General features: G+C 45.0%; 1 protein-coding gene across 1 annotated transcript in view; it reads left to right on the forward strand.

Moving 5' to 3' along the window:
* Positions 1-18,252, forward strand: part of LOC147418052 (lysine-specific demethylase JMJ18-like) — a 54,081-nt gene that overhangs the window by 29,732 nt on the left and 6,097 nt on the right. The window contains exons 8-11 of the mRNA XM_086506621.1: positions 40-408; positions 494-1,985; positions 2,090-2,193; positions 2,272-2,469. Coding sequence (XP_086362747.1) covers positions 40-408; positions 494-1,985; positions 2,090-2,193; positions 2,272-2,469 — 2,163 coding nt within the window. The remainder of the gene's footprint in view (positions 1-39; positions 409-493; positions 1,986-2,089; positions 2,194-2,271; positions 2,470-18,252) is intronic.

The raw sequence follows: 18,252 nt of genomic DNA on the forward strand, positions 1-18,252 counted from the left end.
TTTCAGTTAACCAGGGGTTTTTCTTGTCTTTTGCATCAGGTCACTCAGTTATCACCATCTGTTCTGAAGGCAGAAGGAGTTCCAGTATACAGAGCTGTTCAGAAGCCTGGAGAGTTTGTTGTGACATTCCCCCGAGCTTATCATGCTGGGTTTAATTGTGGATTTAACTGTGCAGAGGCTGTTAATGTGGCCCCTATTGATTGGTTGCCCGCTGGTCAAAACGCAGTTGAGCTCTATAGTCAACAAAAGCGCAAAAGCACAGTTTCCCATGACAAGCTCTTGCTAGGAACTGTCAACAAGTATCTATCTGTATTATCACACCAACTATCCCGACTCCCTGCAGATGCAAGTTCAATTGCATGGCAAGAGTTATTTGCCCAGCATAATGTTCTCTCAATGGTTTTTAAGGTACTTTGCAAGCTGCCATAGTTTCAGCAAGCATGTTGGTAGCATGGTAGTTTGTGACCAACTTTTTTCTGTTCTTGCTCTGCAGGAGCGCGTGGATTTGGAAAGATCCAGGCGTTGTAAAATTGAAGGCCTTGTTCATACTCTGAGGATGGACAAAAACTTTGATGTAACTGATGCGAAGGAATGCTCAGTTTGCCATTATGATTTGCATCTGTCTGCCATTGGTTGTGAATGTGCTCAGGACCGATACACCTGTTTGGAGCACGTGTGTGAGCTATGTGGGTGTGACAAATCAAAAAAACATGCCCTATATCGATATGAACTATCAGAACTAGATGCTATTATGGCAGCATTGCAAGGACATCATGATTCTATGAGTGGTGTTGAGAAGCTACTCGAGCTCCTCACAGGATCAGAGATTTCCAAGGTTGAATGTGATGAGATAATAAAGCAGGAAGGTTCTATTATTGAGCAGAGTGGCTCCAGTTCATCAGGAGCTGGCTCCACCTCTGCCTTATTTGGCCATAATAACACGTTTCCAGATGATTCGGGTGCATGCCTTCAGACAACAAAAGCCTGTGCACCTACAGAGTCCATCTGGAATGGGGGATTCAAGGCAATGAGTGCTTTTCTGCTGAAGGATTTTGAAAATTATGAGCTGTTACTTGCAGGCTCTAAAAATCCTGAACTTCCTGTTTTGGGAAGTCAGGCAAGAAGTTCAGAGCTTCTTAATCCTGCTGAGCCTGTCTCTTGTAATAGCAGACAATTGAATAACCATCCTCTTCCATGTGAAACAGGACCAGGAGAAAAAAATAATAGCATACAATCGAATGGCCATCCTCTTCCATGTGAAACGGGACCAGGAGAGAGAAAGGAAAGCGTGGAGGTAATTGTGCTCAGTGATGATGAGGACTGCCCTGGTAGTAATTCTGTACCTACTCCCTTATCCACGGTGAACGCTCCACATGCAATATCAAATGGGTCTAATTCAGGCAACATACATTTTTTCCCAACTGCTGCTACCAGCAGTCAGTGTCTATCAAATTTTGCACATGCAATCAACACTTCACATGCAATGGCAAAGAAACGTGATATAACAGAAGAGTTGAACTCATCAAAAGAGCTTCCACCAATATTTCACAAGCCAATAACCCAGGCTGCTTGGAATGTTTTAAATTCACAAAGTATTCAACCCTTGGTCACCACTTTTGAGGATAACAGATTGCAGGCTTCCACACTGCAGCAAACAGGGCCTGTTTCATTTTCACCTAGCTTCTATACGAGCTTCAAAGAGTGTGCGAAAGAGACAGTTTCAACTAAGGATTGGCTACGCCTTGGAAGTCTCCAGACAACATCTGTAGATCAGAAGGGGCATGATCTTTCAGTGATGGGGCCTCCACTTAACCCTTCCATCAATGAGGGAAAATTTTTGGGAGGGCATATTGATTCTGTAAGAGGCAGTCTGCATAATTGCTTGCCTCTTCATCAGCGACAAGAAGTCAGAGTGGATCTTCTAAGCACCGGGAGACTTGTCTTAGGAATGTCCTGGTGTAACAAGAATGCAATTTTCCCAGCAGGTTAGTTAGAAACTAAAGCATTTTGTGCCAGATGGCCAAAGAAAAATATGATTTTGATTGAGCAAATAAGCCTTTTTGGGTGCTGTGGCTTGTTATTTTGTCAGGTTTTCGGAGTCGGGTGCTTTTTACTAGTTTTTTAGATCCCTGCAAAATGTGCTTCTATATCTCAGAAGTTTTGGACTATGGGCGTGGAGAACCTCTTTTCAAGGTAGTGCGTTGTGCGAAGGATAACTCAAATTTTGCTTGAGGGTCCATTTCAAATTTCCTACTTTTATTGTGCCGTCAGGTTACCATGGAAGATCATCCCAATGAAGTTTTTGTGCATGGTTCCATTGACAAATGCTGGCAAATGGTGCAAGAGAGAGTGAACATTGTGATCCAATTGCATCGCAGTTTTGGGAAGGTGGGGTTGCCGCCTTTGCGTTCTCCTGATGATATTCGGGGCTTGGAATTATTTGGATTTACTTCACCCCATATTATTAAGGTAGGCGTCAATCATCCAGCATAAAGTGGCCACCAGGTTTTCTTCCTTTTCAACAAGGTTTTAAAAGAGGAAATGTGGGTGATTCTAATAAATTAGACCATACCTTTACTGTATGCCTTACGTGTCTTATTTGCTATCTATGTTGTGCAATCCATGGTGCATGCTTTTGCTAGCAAAATAACTTCGAAGAAAATCTCTGGCATCTTTCCCTGCTGTCTTTTTTGTGAGCTTGAGTGGTCCATTGTGCTTTTATGTGGGCCAAGATCTTCCTCTGTCTGACTATGAAGTTTGCCTAGTTTGTCCCGCACTTCAGGCAATGTTTGCCATGAGGGGTTGTCTGTCATCATATTATTGTAAGGTGGTCCTGAAGCTTTTCATGTTATTCCCATTTTTTCAAGTACTCTCTCTAGCATATCCTTCATCTTTTTCTGAGGTGGCCTCTGTGCCGCATTAATCCCACCCACCCAACAACAGTGCCACGGTCTATCATGAAATCCCTTTGACTTTGGTGGAGCTTACTACTATTCATACAGATGGAGACGGGGAACAATATAGCTAGCCTGGGTGAGGTTCTAGCAGTTACAATAGGGAGAGAATCTCCCATTCAGAATGCTTTGTGCTAATGTATGCTCTTAGCAGATCCTTTAGCACTAGAAAAATACTTGTAAGTTGCCCATCTAGCACAGGATAAATAGCAGCAGTAAGAGTGAGGGACTTTCCCCCAACCACTTACAGACAGTCTTCCACAACTGACGATAAACTATGACTCAACCAGTGAGTATCTAGCCATATACTCGATATAGAGTGGAGGCAACCAACTAGGTTGAAAGCGGGTTGGAGTGGAGTAAGCTCATAGAGTTTAGACCATCCAACCACAGACACCCATCCTATTACCAGAGTTTTAGCAGCACAATCTTTAAGTAGTCTTGGAGTGGTGTTGAGTGAGGCTGGATGGAGCATTACAGAGACAGGGAACAATATAGCTAGCCTGGGCGAGGTTCTATTAGTTACAATTAGATTTCGTGTCCATTACCAGAGTTTTAGCCGCACAATCTCTAAGTACTCTTGCTGTGGTGTTGAGTGAGGCTGGAGCACAATCCAAAGTTATGTACACTTCCACTCTTCAACTAATTCTCTACCCCTCTCTCATGAAAAGATTCTCCTTGGTCCATCTTGCTTCCCACAATATGATAAGGTGATATTCAACACAAAGACTTGTCTTTATTGGGCTACATGGACACTGTTTTGTATGTGGTAGAATAAGACACATGAGAACTAGATGCACTCGCAGAGTGGGGCGTCCAAAGCTGACAGATGTCCAAGAGGGCGAGGCTGAAGGAGCTACATAGACTAGTTAATCATGTGTACATAGTAGGTCTAACGGGAACATGGGGACATGGACAACAACTGATAGGGTGTGTAGACACCTGTAACATGCATTCGAGCCATATAAAATATTTTTCTTTTTTGTATGGATGCAAGTGAGTTTTGAGGACCCCCCTTCTTGTTGTCAATTGGTTTCTGTTTTTGTACACTTCCAACTGTAACATGCATTCGAGCCATATAAAATATTTTGCTTGTTTGTACGGATGCAAGTGAGCCTTGAGGACCCCCCTTCTTGTTGTCAATTGGTTTCTGTTTTTGTACACTTCCAAAGAGAGAGAGATACCTTTTACTCTCACTTCTAAAGAGAGACATCTTTACTTTCTTGTTTAAGGAGACACCTCCTTTTGGTATTTCTCTTTTATATCCATAAATCACAGTTACAACCGTCGGAGGGCCTCGTCCTCGGTGTTTCGATCTGGTCTCTTGTCTGCAGGCTGTCTCCCATCTATACCCGCTCACATGTGGCATGGATTGCCCAGGGGCTTGATGCGTCTCTCTCGCCTGCTGCACCCCCCCGCCCCGCGCTGTCCCTGCACCCCCGCCTCCTGCCCCCGTCCAGAGCTCTCTCTCTCTCTCTCTCTCTCTCTCTCTCTCTCTCTCTCTCTCTCTCTCTCTCCTGCTACACCCCCCGCCCCGCGCTGTCCCTGCACCCCCACCTCCTGCCCCCGTCCAGAGCTCTCTCTCTCTCTCTCTCTCTCTCTCTCTCTCTCTCTCTCTCTCTCTGTGTACCCCCATCCCCGCGTAGAGAGGGGTGGGGGAAAAGGGCGTAGAGAGAGAAAGAGGGCAGAGCGTAGAGAGCGAGAGGTGAGAAGCGTAGAGAGAAATTTTGCGAGGGTAGAGAGAGAAAGAGGAAAAAAAAAAACCTCTTGTGCGCGTAGAAAGAGAAAGCCTAGCCGCGTAGAGAGAGAGGAAAAAATAAAATAAAAAAATAGCCGCGTGCCTCTCCCTTCACTCCTATATCCCTCTCCCCCTCCTGTGGCGGCCTTCCGACCATGAGGAAGCAGAATGGCAAAGATGACCCGATGGAGGACGCCATCCAAAAATGCAAAGAAGAGCTGAGCGAGTCCATCAGCATAATGAACCGCCACCTCCTAGGTACTATCAACATACTCGACGCGCGCGTGGCCGCACAGGAAAGCACGATACATACACTTTAGGATCGCGTGAAGGCCCAAGATGAGGAAATCGCACTACTCAAGAAAGAGCTTGCAGAGGTGCGATCGCAGAATGTCCGAGAAGAGAGAGAGAGAGAGAGAGAGAGAGAGAGAGAGAGAGAGAGAGAGAGAGAGAGAGAGAGAGAGAGAGAGAGAGAGAGAGAGAAATGAAATGAAATGTTATATTAACGTCTTCAAAAAGGCCAAAGTGACTTATGAGACCAGAAAGTTACAATGTGGTGGATCTGATACAAAGTCAGAGTAACAAGATGACAAAATGACAAAATAAAATACTATACTATGGAATCCTAAACTGCTAGGTGTGAACTAAGCAGCTAGCTGGGATAGCTGAATCAGAGGAGATCTAGCATCGGTCTTTGGTGGATCTCATCAATCTCCTCCATGGTTAGTAGTCAGAGAGAGAGAGAGAGAGAGAGAGAGAGAGAGAGAGAGAGAGAGAGAGAGAGAGAGAGAGAGAGAGAGAGAGAGAAGATTGACACATTACTAGGGACCAGAAGATGGACTGGTCCTCCCCCCCCCCAACAGTAATAGTATCTTTATTACTGAGGAGAAGTCTATACAAGCACTTGAACCGAATGTATTACCACGTTCGTTCTAGAATAAGACTTGATGGTTCCCGGAAGCCTCAGTTTCCTATTCCTAGGGTAAAACCCTATTCCAAGTAACTTTTTTTCCTTATTCCAAATCCTCGAGAACCAAGGTTCTCGCCTCTGGATCTCACCTTCCAGACTCAAGGCATGGCATCCGTGTAACTCTCTTCCGACTCTATTCCTAGAGTCCTCTTCTGGCAGGACAACTCTGCTTTCCCGGACACAGAGTCCTTACTTGGGAATCCCCACTTCTGGATCACAACTCAAGAGACTACCATTCTCGGATCTGTGGATCTACTTCCCAAACTCAGGTACGAAACCCTTGGGCTGATCTGGCTCTAGTTCCTCAGAGCGCTTTTCTCCTGCAAAGGCTCATGCCTTCCTCTGCTCCTACTCCCTCGTGAAGAGGTAGTACACCTGCAAACACACACAAACACGGGACAACAATTCGTATGACCAATCCACAATTGATGCCTGTCGCTCTTTTCGCGGGGAAAGCGACCTCCGTGCTTCGTAGTCTCGTGATCTCTTGCGTCTTCTCGCTGCAGAGTCTTCTCTTGGTGATGTTGGCAACTCCTCTTCTGAGAGAGGGCGTGTGATGCTTTTATATCTCTCTGGCCACGACAAGAATAGCTGAGTGTAGGCTGCCCGCATAGAGATCGCGACGCATTTTCTTTGGCCCAAAAAACTCAATAAAGCCTTATGAGTTAAAAACAATGCTTTCACAGTACTTCCCAGGCGTCCCTGGATGCAATCACATGCACAGTTGCAATGTAGACATAGACTTCCTCGCGGGAAAGCATCTGATTTTTGGAAAAGCAATCCCTCTTTCTCAGAAAGCATCCGTTTTTCCTCAAAGTTTCCTCTGAACCCATCTTCATTCAGGTGCTTGTTTTTCCTTGTGTACAATTTTAACACAGTTCGGAATTTCCTCTCAAGTGTGGATATCCCCTTTCCGATGCACCCGTCACCCACCGTGTGACGCATCAGGAATACCCATCACCTATTCCTTTCCTACCAAACTTACGGTACAATCTCCTTCGTGATGCTCTATGTCACCCATCCTATGACGCATCAGAGATGTCCGTTCTCAGGTGGTCGAATACTTCTTCCCGATGCTCCTTGTCACCCATCCGATGTGACAGATCAGAAGTACCCGTTCCTGGTGGCCTTATAGATATCCCTTTCACAGTGCTCTTGTTATTACTCTGAATGACGCACTAGGAATACTCTATACTCGGATGTCTCCAGTGAGAAAAACCCTCTCATTCCAATAATTCATTTAGAATTATTAATCTTGGTGTTCCAAGCGAGAAAATCCTCACTTATAAATCCAATAATTTATTTAGAATTATTTTCTTGTCAGATAAAGCCAATTTAGCAACATCGCTCTCACTTATAAACAGTTGTCCCCAATTGTAGAGGTCCAACTGAACTGCCGGGGAGAAACAGGAAAGATTCCAAATCTTGCTCAATGGTGAGTTGAGCCAGTTCTTTCTCAAAAGAGAACTTAAAAATTAAATCAAACAAAAATTCGATAATTTTAATACTTACCTTACCAGTTCATGTCGTTCCTCTAGTATCTCAAGGATATCCTTCACCAATCATCAAACTTATGAGGCATGTAAGAACTCGTCATTCGCGTCTTTCCAACAGATCGGAAGTTTCCTCATTTGAGAATCTACTAACTCACTTTCGCCTCCTCAACCTCGAGAAAAATAATCCTCCTAGAAATCAATCTAGGTATCTTTTCTTGCGCGTAATCCTGCGCTGTTAGTCTAGAGGGTATTAAACCTCTTGTGTCCTCCCGCATAGGGAATGCCCAAGTCATAGAGCATTAACTCAATGTCTTTCATTCACAAACAGAGTCTGCGATCACATTAAAGAAGGTTCTTTTTTCGGGCCGTCGCTCAACGTAGGCAGACAGTTCCAATCCGAAGATTCCTTGTGTACGGCGGCACTTCTTTCCAATCTTTTCCTCTTGCGAGTTATTACCTCCAGTAGTGTTTTCCCCACGCGCATTAGCGTCTCTCCCGTGCAAAATCATAAAAAATGATTCACCTTGCAAGCATCAATGACGACTTGCAAAATCTTAGGCAAATAAAATTCTAGCCATACTATTCCGTGAACATAAGTTCAAACTCGGTCCACTTATGGGAAAACCCGCTTTAGATCTCAATGATGTTCTCCCATATGTGGTTAAGGTAATTCTTACCATTTTAAAACGGTTTGCAAATTATACTCTTACAAACATAATAGTTTGAATTTATTACAATAGCGTGTAAATGCTACTTGACTTGCTCATGGAGAAACACATACCGCAACCAAAAGTTGCTACTGGAATGGTAAAAGCACATAGTGTACTCAATGATCAACGATCATTAGAAAACCTCTTCTCCATAGAGAAACTCAAATTCCTTCTACCGAACACATCTCAAATAGAGATTCTCGTGTCGGATTATCCTTGCACGCAAATAGGCGCTCAAGAGAGTATAACAAACTCTCGTCCACTTCCTGAAAAGAAAGTTGGTTCATCTCATTCCATTCAGCAGAAAAAAAGTTCGACTGATAGATGACCCACCTAGGCATAGGTTTGCATCTTCGTGTGTTATCCATGTACCCAAAGGTGTACATAATTCTTAAGTTGTGTTAAGAGTTTCGGTGAACGTGGGAAATTACCTTCCCATTGTAAGATCCTTAGAGCGAAGACGCTCAACCTGATGATCCCTTGGCTCGATCTTAGAGCAAAACCGGCTCATCAAATAAACTAGGATTTCAATCCTTGGATTCCTCGAGCACAGGCCGTAGTCGTCGCTTGTTCCTTCCCTCATAAAGAGAGTGTTCATTCACTGGTGCGAAAAGCACTACCATAGCTTCCATTAATTGGTTTAGGCTTCAAGCTTAGCGAAAGATTTTACTCTGCTTGAAATCTTGGAATGGTTCCTTCCTTTCTGATGTCCTACCTGCAATAGCGAGTAAGTTGTTGGAGAGCTATTGGATACCATATCAATTATTGACCTTTTGGATGATTAGCAAACCGCGTTCACGCCACCATGCTTCTATTGGTCTGTTGAAAACCACTCTCATAAATACTCGAGAGTGATTGTCCTGGTTAGACACATGCATATCTCGTGCATAAAAGCAATACACAGTTTATGAGTTCCTCAAATATTTAACTTTGATTAAAGACTTGCTCTCTCACTTAAAGTTCGAGGGTCTTCTGTTCAAAATCTTAGGAGTCGGTTTGAATTCCCTTACTCCAAACTTTCTTCAGATAGCCACATATCCGTCGAGGAGGGCTAACAAAAATTTGATGTTTCTATGTTCAATGGTTCCCGTCCCACTGCGGGGATTAGATTCTATGTACAGTGAGGTGTTCACTTTCAGCTTGTATTGCTGACTCCACCATCCGCTGCAAAAGATCTTGCGGATGCGTCTACAAAATTCAGACAAGTTCTTCATCTTTCCTTCCTCAGAGAGGGTTAAGAGTGGAGCTACCTTGGCAAGAGTGAACCACTACTTGCTTTGACTCGCTCGTGTTCCTATTGGGAAAACTGATCCCACATGCCAAATAGTCTAGGAGATAGCGGGCAGCCCTGTTTCACCCCAATAGTGGAGTGAACCAAATCAGAAATCCCCTCTGGAGTGCGTACATGCCCACTACTGACTTGTATAGAGCCATGTTCCCCCAAAGTAACTCTTTGGGTACCCCCATCCCCTACAGTTTGCACATCAATCTAGCTCTGGGCATTGTATCGAAGGCTTTGTGGAAATCCACCATGCAACAATAGAGCCGTCTCCCACGTGATCTCCCCTCAATAATGGCTCTGAGTGTCAGAATATGATCAAGAGTAGAGAAACCTCTTCTGAAACCCGCCTGTCCTGCTGCCCGTACACCCTCGCTCTTTGCCCATCTACTCAACTGCTGCTCAAGGATGGATACGTACAACCGTGCCAATGTGTGTCCAAACATGATAGTGCTTTAGTTCCTAGGCTCCATAGGATCCCCTAACTTGAAGATAGGTACGATAGTGGAAAAACTCCAAGTATCAGGTAGGCCCTTGCACATGGCACGATCGAACATCACTGCTAGAAGCTCTGCAAGGAGAGCTCTGGCATGTATAAAATGCTTTGCTACCAGGTGTAAGGTGCAACGGAAGTGAATGTTGAACTTTGCTCAAGATGAATGCTCCGAAATGTGCTCAAGGGTTCCTTTTACCTATGGAAGGGAGAGCCTTCCGTTTCCTTAATGAGAGAGTGCAAGTGATCACAAACAAAGTGAATAGACATTGTGCGTGTAGGTGCTGAGACTGAGAGATAGAGAGAGAAGAGAATACGACACCGGGAAGTTGTCAAACCCTCCTCCAAGGGCTCCACTCTCGATGGCGAGAGTGGTCTATGCTATTGATTGCACAATCTGGTACAAGATGCTGATGCAAATCTAAATGATTGTCATGTGACACATCCAACCCTATGTGTCCGTGGACAAGCTACAGCTCGACAAGGGTTCAGTCAGACCCGTCAGTCTAGATTTAGAAGCGATCTGGCACTTTTGTGAGTCTGTTCGCAGAGCGTGCATGCCCAGTCACTTAGTGTAGATACATATCCTCTGGTTGCACACAGCATGATCATAAGCATTCCCATAAGAATCAAATCAGAATCCTTCAAGGGAATTTTTTAGTGCATTTAGCCTATTTTACCTATTTTTGACATTTTTCACTTATTATTTTTAAGTGACTTTTGTTGGGAAGTAGGTAGGGCAAATTGAGTAAGTTTGTATATAAGCAAACCTAGGCTAGCACTAAATGGCAGAAGAGGCAACATGAGCCAAGCTCAACAGGCAACTTCTCAAGCAAGAACCTTGGTGGTTTCCCCTCCAAGCAAGATCCCAGCCTAGCGTTTTCAGCAGGAGGTCATAGCCCTCATCAGCATCAGCCTAGCGTTTTCAGCAGGAGGTCATCACCCTCGTCAGCTTCAGCCTAGCGTTTTCAGCAGGACAGCATCGCCTAGCAGACTCCAGACTTGGCATTTTTTCAGCAGATCTTCACCACAAGAACCCCTCAGCCCTAGCGTTAGTAAAAATCCCACATCGCCCACTTCTGGCCTGGCGTTTTTCAACAATGAAACAACAGCAGATTCAGCCCAAAGAACTTCAGTTTTCAGCTCTACAGTAGATGCAGATTTTCAGCCCTAAATACCAGCAAAATCAGCGTTTTCCTTAGCGTTTTCGGCAACAGCAGATTTCAGCCCATAGCGTTTTTGGACAGCAGACAAAAGATTGCAGATTTCAGCCCTTAGGTCGGTTTTGCCATCCCCGTCGTCATCGCCGACATAGCCTAGACTTGCATCAGTCACATGCATTCACTTTGTACCAGATTGTGCAATCATAAGTAGACCACTCTCGTTGACGAGAGTGGGGCCTTTGGAGGAGGGTTTTACAACGTCTTTGGTGTCGTATTTCTCTTCTCTCTCTATCTCTCAGTCTCATACACTTGCACGCACAGTGTCCATTTACTTTGTTTGTGATCATTGCATTCTCTCATTAAGAACGGAAGGCTCTCCCTTCCATAAGAACAAAAAAAAACCTTGAGCACAGTTCAGAGCACTCATCTTGAGCAAAGCGCAAACATTCATTCCGCTGCACCTAACAATGATGCTATGTCGAGGCCGACGGTGGTGCCGACGATAACGAGACTATGGCTGAAAACTGAATGCTTGGAAATGCTTGGCGAATCTGCAACTGTCGACGATGACGACTGAATCTACTGTCTTAAAAACGCTGGATCTGCTGAGTCTAAACGCTGATAACCTGGCTGAAAAACGCTGCCCTAAAGCTGGCCAAAATGCTGATCTTTACTGGTTCAAAACGCTGTTAATGCTTTCAAAAACGCTGGTCATGGGGCTGAATGCACGGCGGCAGCAGGCTGAAAAACGCTGTCTAAGGGGACTGAAATCGCCAGGTCTTCAAGGCTGGAAATGCTGACCTGCAGGCTTCACAAACGCTGGTTTTGCTGCTTTGGGAGATGCTACAGAAGATGGCTAAAATCGCTGGCTTCCCATGCTGAAAACGCCGGGGCTTCTGGGCTGGAAACGCCAAGTTCTTGGGGTAGTCTTGCTTGAGAAGGTGCCTGTTGAGCAATGCTCCTGTTGCCTCTTCTGGCAGCAAGTGCTAGTTCTGGTTTCCTTGTATATTATCTTATGCAAATTTCCCTACCCAGTTCCCAACAAAAGTCACTTAAAATAATAAGTGAAAAATGTCAAAAATAAGGAAAATAGGTCTATGCACTGTAAAAATGCTCCTGATGGAATCTGATGGGAATTTGATGATCATGCTGTGTGCAACCAGAGGATATGCATCTAATCTAAGTGTTTAGACATGCACGGTCTGCGAACAGAGTCACAAAAGTGCCAGATCACTTCCTATCCTAATGTCACGTGACACATCCAACCCTTTGTGTCCGTGGACAAGCTACAACACGACAAGGGTTCAGTCAGTCCAGTCAGTCCAAATTTAGGAGTGTTCTGGCACTTTTGTGATTCTGTTCGCAGACCGTGCATGCCCAGGCACTTAGTGTAGATGCATATCCTCCGGTTGCACATAGCATGATCATAAGCATTCCCATCAAAATCCATCAGAATTCTTTAGGGAAATTTTCCAGTGCATTTAACCTATTTTCCCTTTTTTTGACATTTTTCACTTATTATTTTAAGTGATTTTTGTTGGGAACTAAGTAGGGCAATTTGGGTAAGATAATATATAAGCAAACCTAAGCTAGCACTATTTGGCAGAAGAGCAAGGAGAACACAGGCCATAGGCAGCAGGTTCCCCCTCTCTCTCTCAGGCAAGACCCTTTCCCTCTTGGTGGCGTTTTTTCCTCCAAGCAAGACCCCCATCTCCCTAGCGTTTTTCAGCAAAGCTTCATCGCCACAGATCCAGCGCCCTAGCGTTTTCAGCATTAGCCTCGTCTCCAGTACCTTGGCGTTTCCATCACTTAGCAGCATCGCCACACTCCATAGCATGGACCAACGTTTTTGACAAGCTAAAACAGCGTTTTCAGCCAGCAGATCTGAGCCTAAAACAGCATTTTCAGCCAGCAGACCTTAGCCTTAAATAGCGTTTTCAGCCAGCAGATCTAAACCAGCGTTTTTGGTTTCGTCAGATTTCAGCCTTCTGGCATTTTTGGACAGCAGAGCAAGTACGCAGTTTTTCAGCCATAGAGTCGGTCTCGTCATCCCTGTCGTCGACATCGACATAGCCTAGACTTGCATCAGTTCTCGTTCATCCACTTTGTACCAGTTTGTGCAATCAATAGTAGACCACTCTCGCTGACGAGAATGGGGAGGGTTTTACAACATCTCTGGTGTCGTATTCTCTTCTCTCTCTATCTCTCAGTCTCATACACTTTCACGCACAATGTCCATTCACTTGTTTGTGTTCATTGCACTCTCATTAAGAACAGAAGGCTCTCCCTTCCCTAAGTAAAAGGAACCTTGAGCACAGTTCGGAGCACTCAGCTTGAGCAAAGTTCAACATTCATTCCGCTGCACCTTACACCTAAACTGACTTGACTGAACTGAACCCTGTTCATGCTGTAGCTTGTCCATGGACACATAGGGTTGGATGTGTCACGTGACATCCCCTCTTTTTCAAAATGAGGTACTGGTACCGAACCGTATGGCATCGAGGGAGATCGCCAACAACGTCTGGAATCCTATGAAGGATTCTTCGTCGGCCCACTCTGATAAAGGTCTACAACGCTTGCTTCTTTGGGCCGCGCCGAAAGCGACACAAAGTCTTATGAAGCTCCTTCAATGCTTCAACTTTGTCTATGGACGTAGGTCCACCTTCTTCAAGAATCTCCAAGGCTGAAAATTCCTGAAACCACTTCCAACACAAAAACATGAACATACCCATTCCATGTAAAGTGAATGGAAAAAATCTAATCTTCCTAAAAGACTGTGCATGCAATGTAGATGTCAAACCGTTCATCAAACACATGCAAAACATGGAATCCAAACTCGTCTTTCTGATCTAAATCAATCAACTGTGGCAAATCACAATGGACATGCCGATGCTTGATGCTCAATTCTTCTCGTGCTCTTTCTATGACTGTGTCTAGGAACAGACATTGAATGTGACTTCCTTGAATGCAAACATTTCATCTTTTCATGAGAAATCCACATACATCCGTGCTCATTCATGAGTGAATGGTGCTCAACGTACAATATGGCATGCCTATGAAAGGATCACATAAAGACGTTGACTAAAATACAGGAGACGATCACGAATGAAACACTCGTACAATGCGTGCTGACTAATCACTCGAACATATAATACTTCCTATGGGGGTTCTTTGGACCTAGGCTTGAGAGCCAAGATCCGTTCTTCCTGAGGGGGTTCTTTGGACCTAGGCTCGAGAGCCAAATCAGCTCTTCGTGATTGATCGAATCTGCAATGAGGTTAGCTTCACTAGAAACAATATCAACTAACCCATTATTCTTGTGAACCATCACATCTTTTTCCTACAAATCATCATGCTTGTGAGAAATCACATCTTGATCATCGTGCTTGTCCTTATCATGCAATTCATCATGCTTATCATCATGCAAATCGTGTGTGTCATGATTTGGAGAAGAAGAGACTGAGAGGGTCTCCTTTTCCTGATCCTTTGCAATCTGTGCCTGCACACTAGAAAAGAGTCGGAACAACTCTTGCATCTGTTGGGCTCTCTGTTCGGCCGCCAAGCGGGCACGCTCACGCTCACGCTCACGCTCACGCTCACGCTCACGCTCACGCTCACGCTCACGCTCACGCTCACGCTCAAAGTCGGCCTTTCTTCTTGCTTGTCTTGCTTCACGTTCTAACTTCATGTCCATCATCATGTCGAAAGCCTCCATAGGAGTTAGTGCAATCCTTGGCGTAGATGGGGAAGGGGGAGGTCAGAAAAACCTCCTGGTGGGGAAAATTCTTCTTCCCCACTCCCATGCTCACCACCTCCATGCGAAGTATCCATTCCGCTTCGGGTCCACTGAAGTCTTGGGTTCTTAAGTTCACGAGGAACTTGGGTTCTTGTGGGTCTTGGTTCTTGAGGTTCTTGAGTTTCGTAAGTTCTTACGGTTCTTCTTTCGCTTGCAATCTGTGGTAGAGAAGGATCTTCTCTTCACCTGAGTTCTTCTCTCTTCCGCGGGCGCACCCCTTGGCGGCCTTGCGCTCACACCAAGCTTGCTTTTTCCCACCTCATGTCGATTGGCCGGCCGTTAAGTGCACGGTCCGCTCTCAATGAGTGAAAAGAGGCATAAGGGGAGGCTGGACAAGCCCTTCTTTCTTGGGTTTCTTGTCACTCTTCAAAGACACGATTAGGAATCGACACGCGCAAGAGGACTTGGTTGACTTGCGACCGCAACAAGCAAAAAAATTCTGTGGTTCTTGTGGTTCTTTCCTTGAGTGATATAGAACACTGCCAAAGCTCTGATACCAATGTAAGGTGCAGCGGAAGTGAATGTTGAACTTTGCTCAAGATGAGTGCTCCGAACTGTGCTCAAGGGTTCCTTTTACCTTTGAAGGGAGAGCCTTCCGTTTTCTTAACGAGAGAGTGCAAGTGATCACAAACAAAGTGAATAGACAGTGTGCGTGTAGGTGCTGAGACTGAGAGATAGAGAGAGAAGAGAATATGACACCGGGAAGTTGTCAAACCCTCCTCCAAGGGCCCCACTCTCGATGGTGAGAGTGGTCTATGCTATTGATTGCACAATCTGGTACAAGATGCTGATGCAAATCTAAATGATGCTATCTCGAGGCCGACGGTGGTGCCGACGATGACGAGACTATGGCTGAAAACTGAATGCTTGGAAATGCTTGGCGAATCTGCAATTGTCGACGATGATGGCTGAATCTACTGTCTTAAAAACGCTGGATCTGCTGAGTCTAAATGCTGATACCCTGGCTGAAAAACGCTGCCCTAAAGCTGGCCAAAACGCTGATGTTTACTGGTTCAAAACGCTGTTAATGCTGTTCAAAAACGCTGGTCATGGGGCTGAATGCACGGCACGGCGGCAGCAGGCTGAAAAACGCTGTCTATGGGGACTGAAATCGCCAGGTCTTCAAGGCTGGAAATGCTGACTTGCAAGCTTCACAAACGCTGGTTTTGCTGCTTTGGGAAACGCTGCAGAAGATGGGTAAAATCGTTGGCTTCCCATGCTAAAAATGCTGGGGCTTCTGGGCTGGAAACGCCAGGTTCTTGGGGCAATCTTGCTTGAGAAGGTGCTTATTGAGCAATGCTTCTGCTGTCTCTTCTGCCAGAAAGTGCTAGCTCTGGTTTCCTTATATATTATCTTATGCAAATTGCCCTACCCAGTTTCCAACAAAAGTCCCTTAAAATAATAAGTGAAAAATGTCAAAAATAGGGAAAATAGGTCTATGCACTGTAAAAATGCTCCTGATGGGAATTTGATGATCATGCTGTGTGCAACGAGAGGATCTGCATCTATTGTAAGTGTCTGGACATGCACGGTCTGCGAATAGACTCACAAAGGTGCCAGATCACTTCCTATCCTAAACTGACTTGACTGAACTGAACCCTGGTCATGCTGTAGCTTGTCCATGGACACATAGGGTTGGATGTGTCACGTGACACCAGGCCAGCGTGATCACATGCTCTCTTGGTCTTCATCCTGTCAATGGATTTCTTTACCATCTCGGTGGTAAAGAAAGCACATGTGTGTGGGCATGGCTCTTGCGGATTTGGAAGAGGTGGTTGCCCCGAGATTGTGTAGAGGGATGATGCATATTGACCCCATACCTCCGTAGAAGTGATGACAGGTGGGGAGAGTGCTCATGGAAGAGTTGCCATGCCTGGCCGAAATCTTGGCTCAAAAACAACTGATATAAATCTTGCTCTAGTCGAGCTAGAAACACCCTCTTCTTCTGTTGCACCAAACACCGAGAAGCAGTTCATGACTGCCTATGAGTAATGACTCCTAGAAGTACCTCCCTCTAAAGTCGGGCTTTGGTCTCTCTGCACTCATCATACCAGCTATTCGGGGTATGCTCCTAGAACGTCGTCGGTGCCAAGACTCAGTGGGTGGATATGCCTTTGTTGCTACATCGTGTAGTGTCTCTGTCAATGTATAAGTGAGCTCCCCTAGAGGTATCCCCAGATCCTCTGTGCATACGTGTCTGTAGATACCATCTACAGACATAGATACCATCTATGTAGACAGAATCAGTCTCCGAAGTAAAAGTGTATCTGGTATGCATAGATGTCTGTGCCAATCGAGCTGTGCTAAACTAGAATGAGACGATAATTATGAGGAGAGCATGGTCTACTGCTACCCCAATAGGCCTAGGCCCGACAAAACTCCATTGTGCTAGCCCCATGTCTATGAGGAAAACAAGTGAACCCACTCGACGCTGGAAATCTCTGGAGGCCATTCAAGATGGCCAATCCATGTGCAGTCCCCGAATCTGTCAGATGTATGCAGTGTGCTCTTTATCCTGTGAACACGTGGCCAATCCCATATCACTGACATCCAATTTTCTCAACATTTCCTCTGGGGTATCGTAGAAAGCTATCTAAGACTGGCCGTCTTGGCATTAAAGTCTCCCAAAAGAATGACATCTCCATCCCTAGAGAACTCCCATATGTCCTCATCCAATATCATATATATATATATATATATATATATATATATATATATATATATATATATATATATATATATATATATATATATATAGAGAGAGAGAGAGAGAGAGAGAGAGAGAGAGAGAGAGAGAGAGAGAGAGAGAGAGAGATTGATTTTAGTATCGTTCTCGGAGGTCAAATATGACCCGTGGGACCAAAGCTACATGTGATGTAGTATTTGTGTTGTTGATGAGTGACTCTCGATGCTCCAAAATTGCGGTGATGAGAGTCGCAATGGATAGCCCACACTATGGTTGGGAGAGGAAAGTGTGTAGGTCTAAGTCATGGCTAAAAATGTGAGAAAGCAAGTTCGGATGTGACCAAAAGTCGAGCACTCTAGTAGTGTGTGGTACTCAGACTCTCGAACTTGCAGTGAGCATAATGTGCACAATCGATTTGACTCTTCTCCATTGTCCCAACACCGTGTCTTGCATCGAAGGGAGTGGGAGCTAAGTCGAATGGCTGCAATAGTGCGTATCATTGACGAGGGGATAGGCTCAAGCATGTAAGGTGAGTATGGTTTCCTCTTTCAACAAAGAACATGTAGTTGGGGGCAATATGGGTGGTGTAATGTATGAAGCGTGACCCACCCGGATTCCTCCCAAGCCGTAATACATTGGCGTTGTAGAAAAGCTTCATTCACTTGGGAGTCAATTGAGGCATCATGTAGCAAGTGTAATGTGAAACCAGCCCGTGGGGCGGTAGGCTTTGGCTTTCACCCGAGATTCTTTACTTTAGACACACACACAGAGCACTTTGCAAAGGGAACCTGCGATGGGAATTAACACACACGGCTCGGAAGCTAGAATGCCCCGAGCAGACGCCGACAACCTGTAGGCCCCAAAATTGGCGCCCCTTTTGGTATTTCTTTATTCTTTGAGAGGGTAAATTACAAAGTAAGGTCTTGGGAATCCTTCACCTGTATCACACTAGATACTACTTGATTTG

Source organism: Adiantum capillus-veneris, chromosome 30 (assembly GCF_014529385.1).
Source record: "Adiantum capillus-veneris isolate H3 chromosome 30, ASM1452938v2, whole genome shotgun sequence".
Taxonomy (NCBI): Eukaryota; Viridiplantae; Streptophyta; class Polypodiopsida; order Polypodiales; family Pteridaceae; genus Adiantum; species Adiantum capillus-veneris.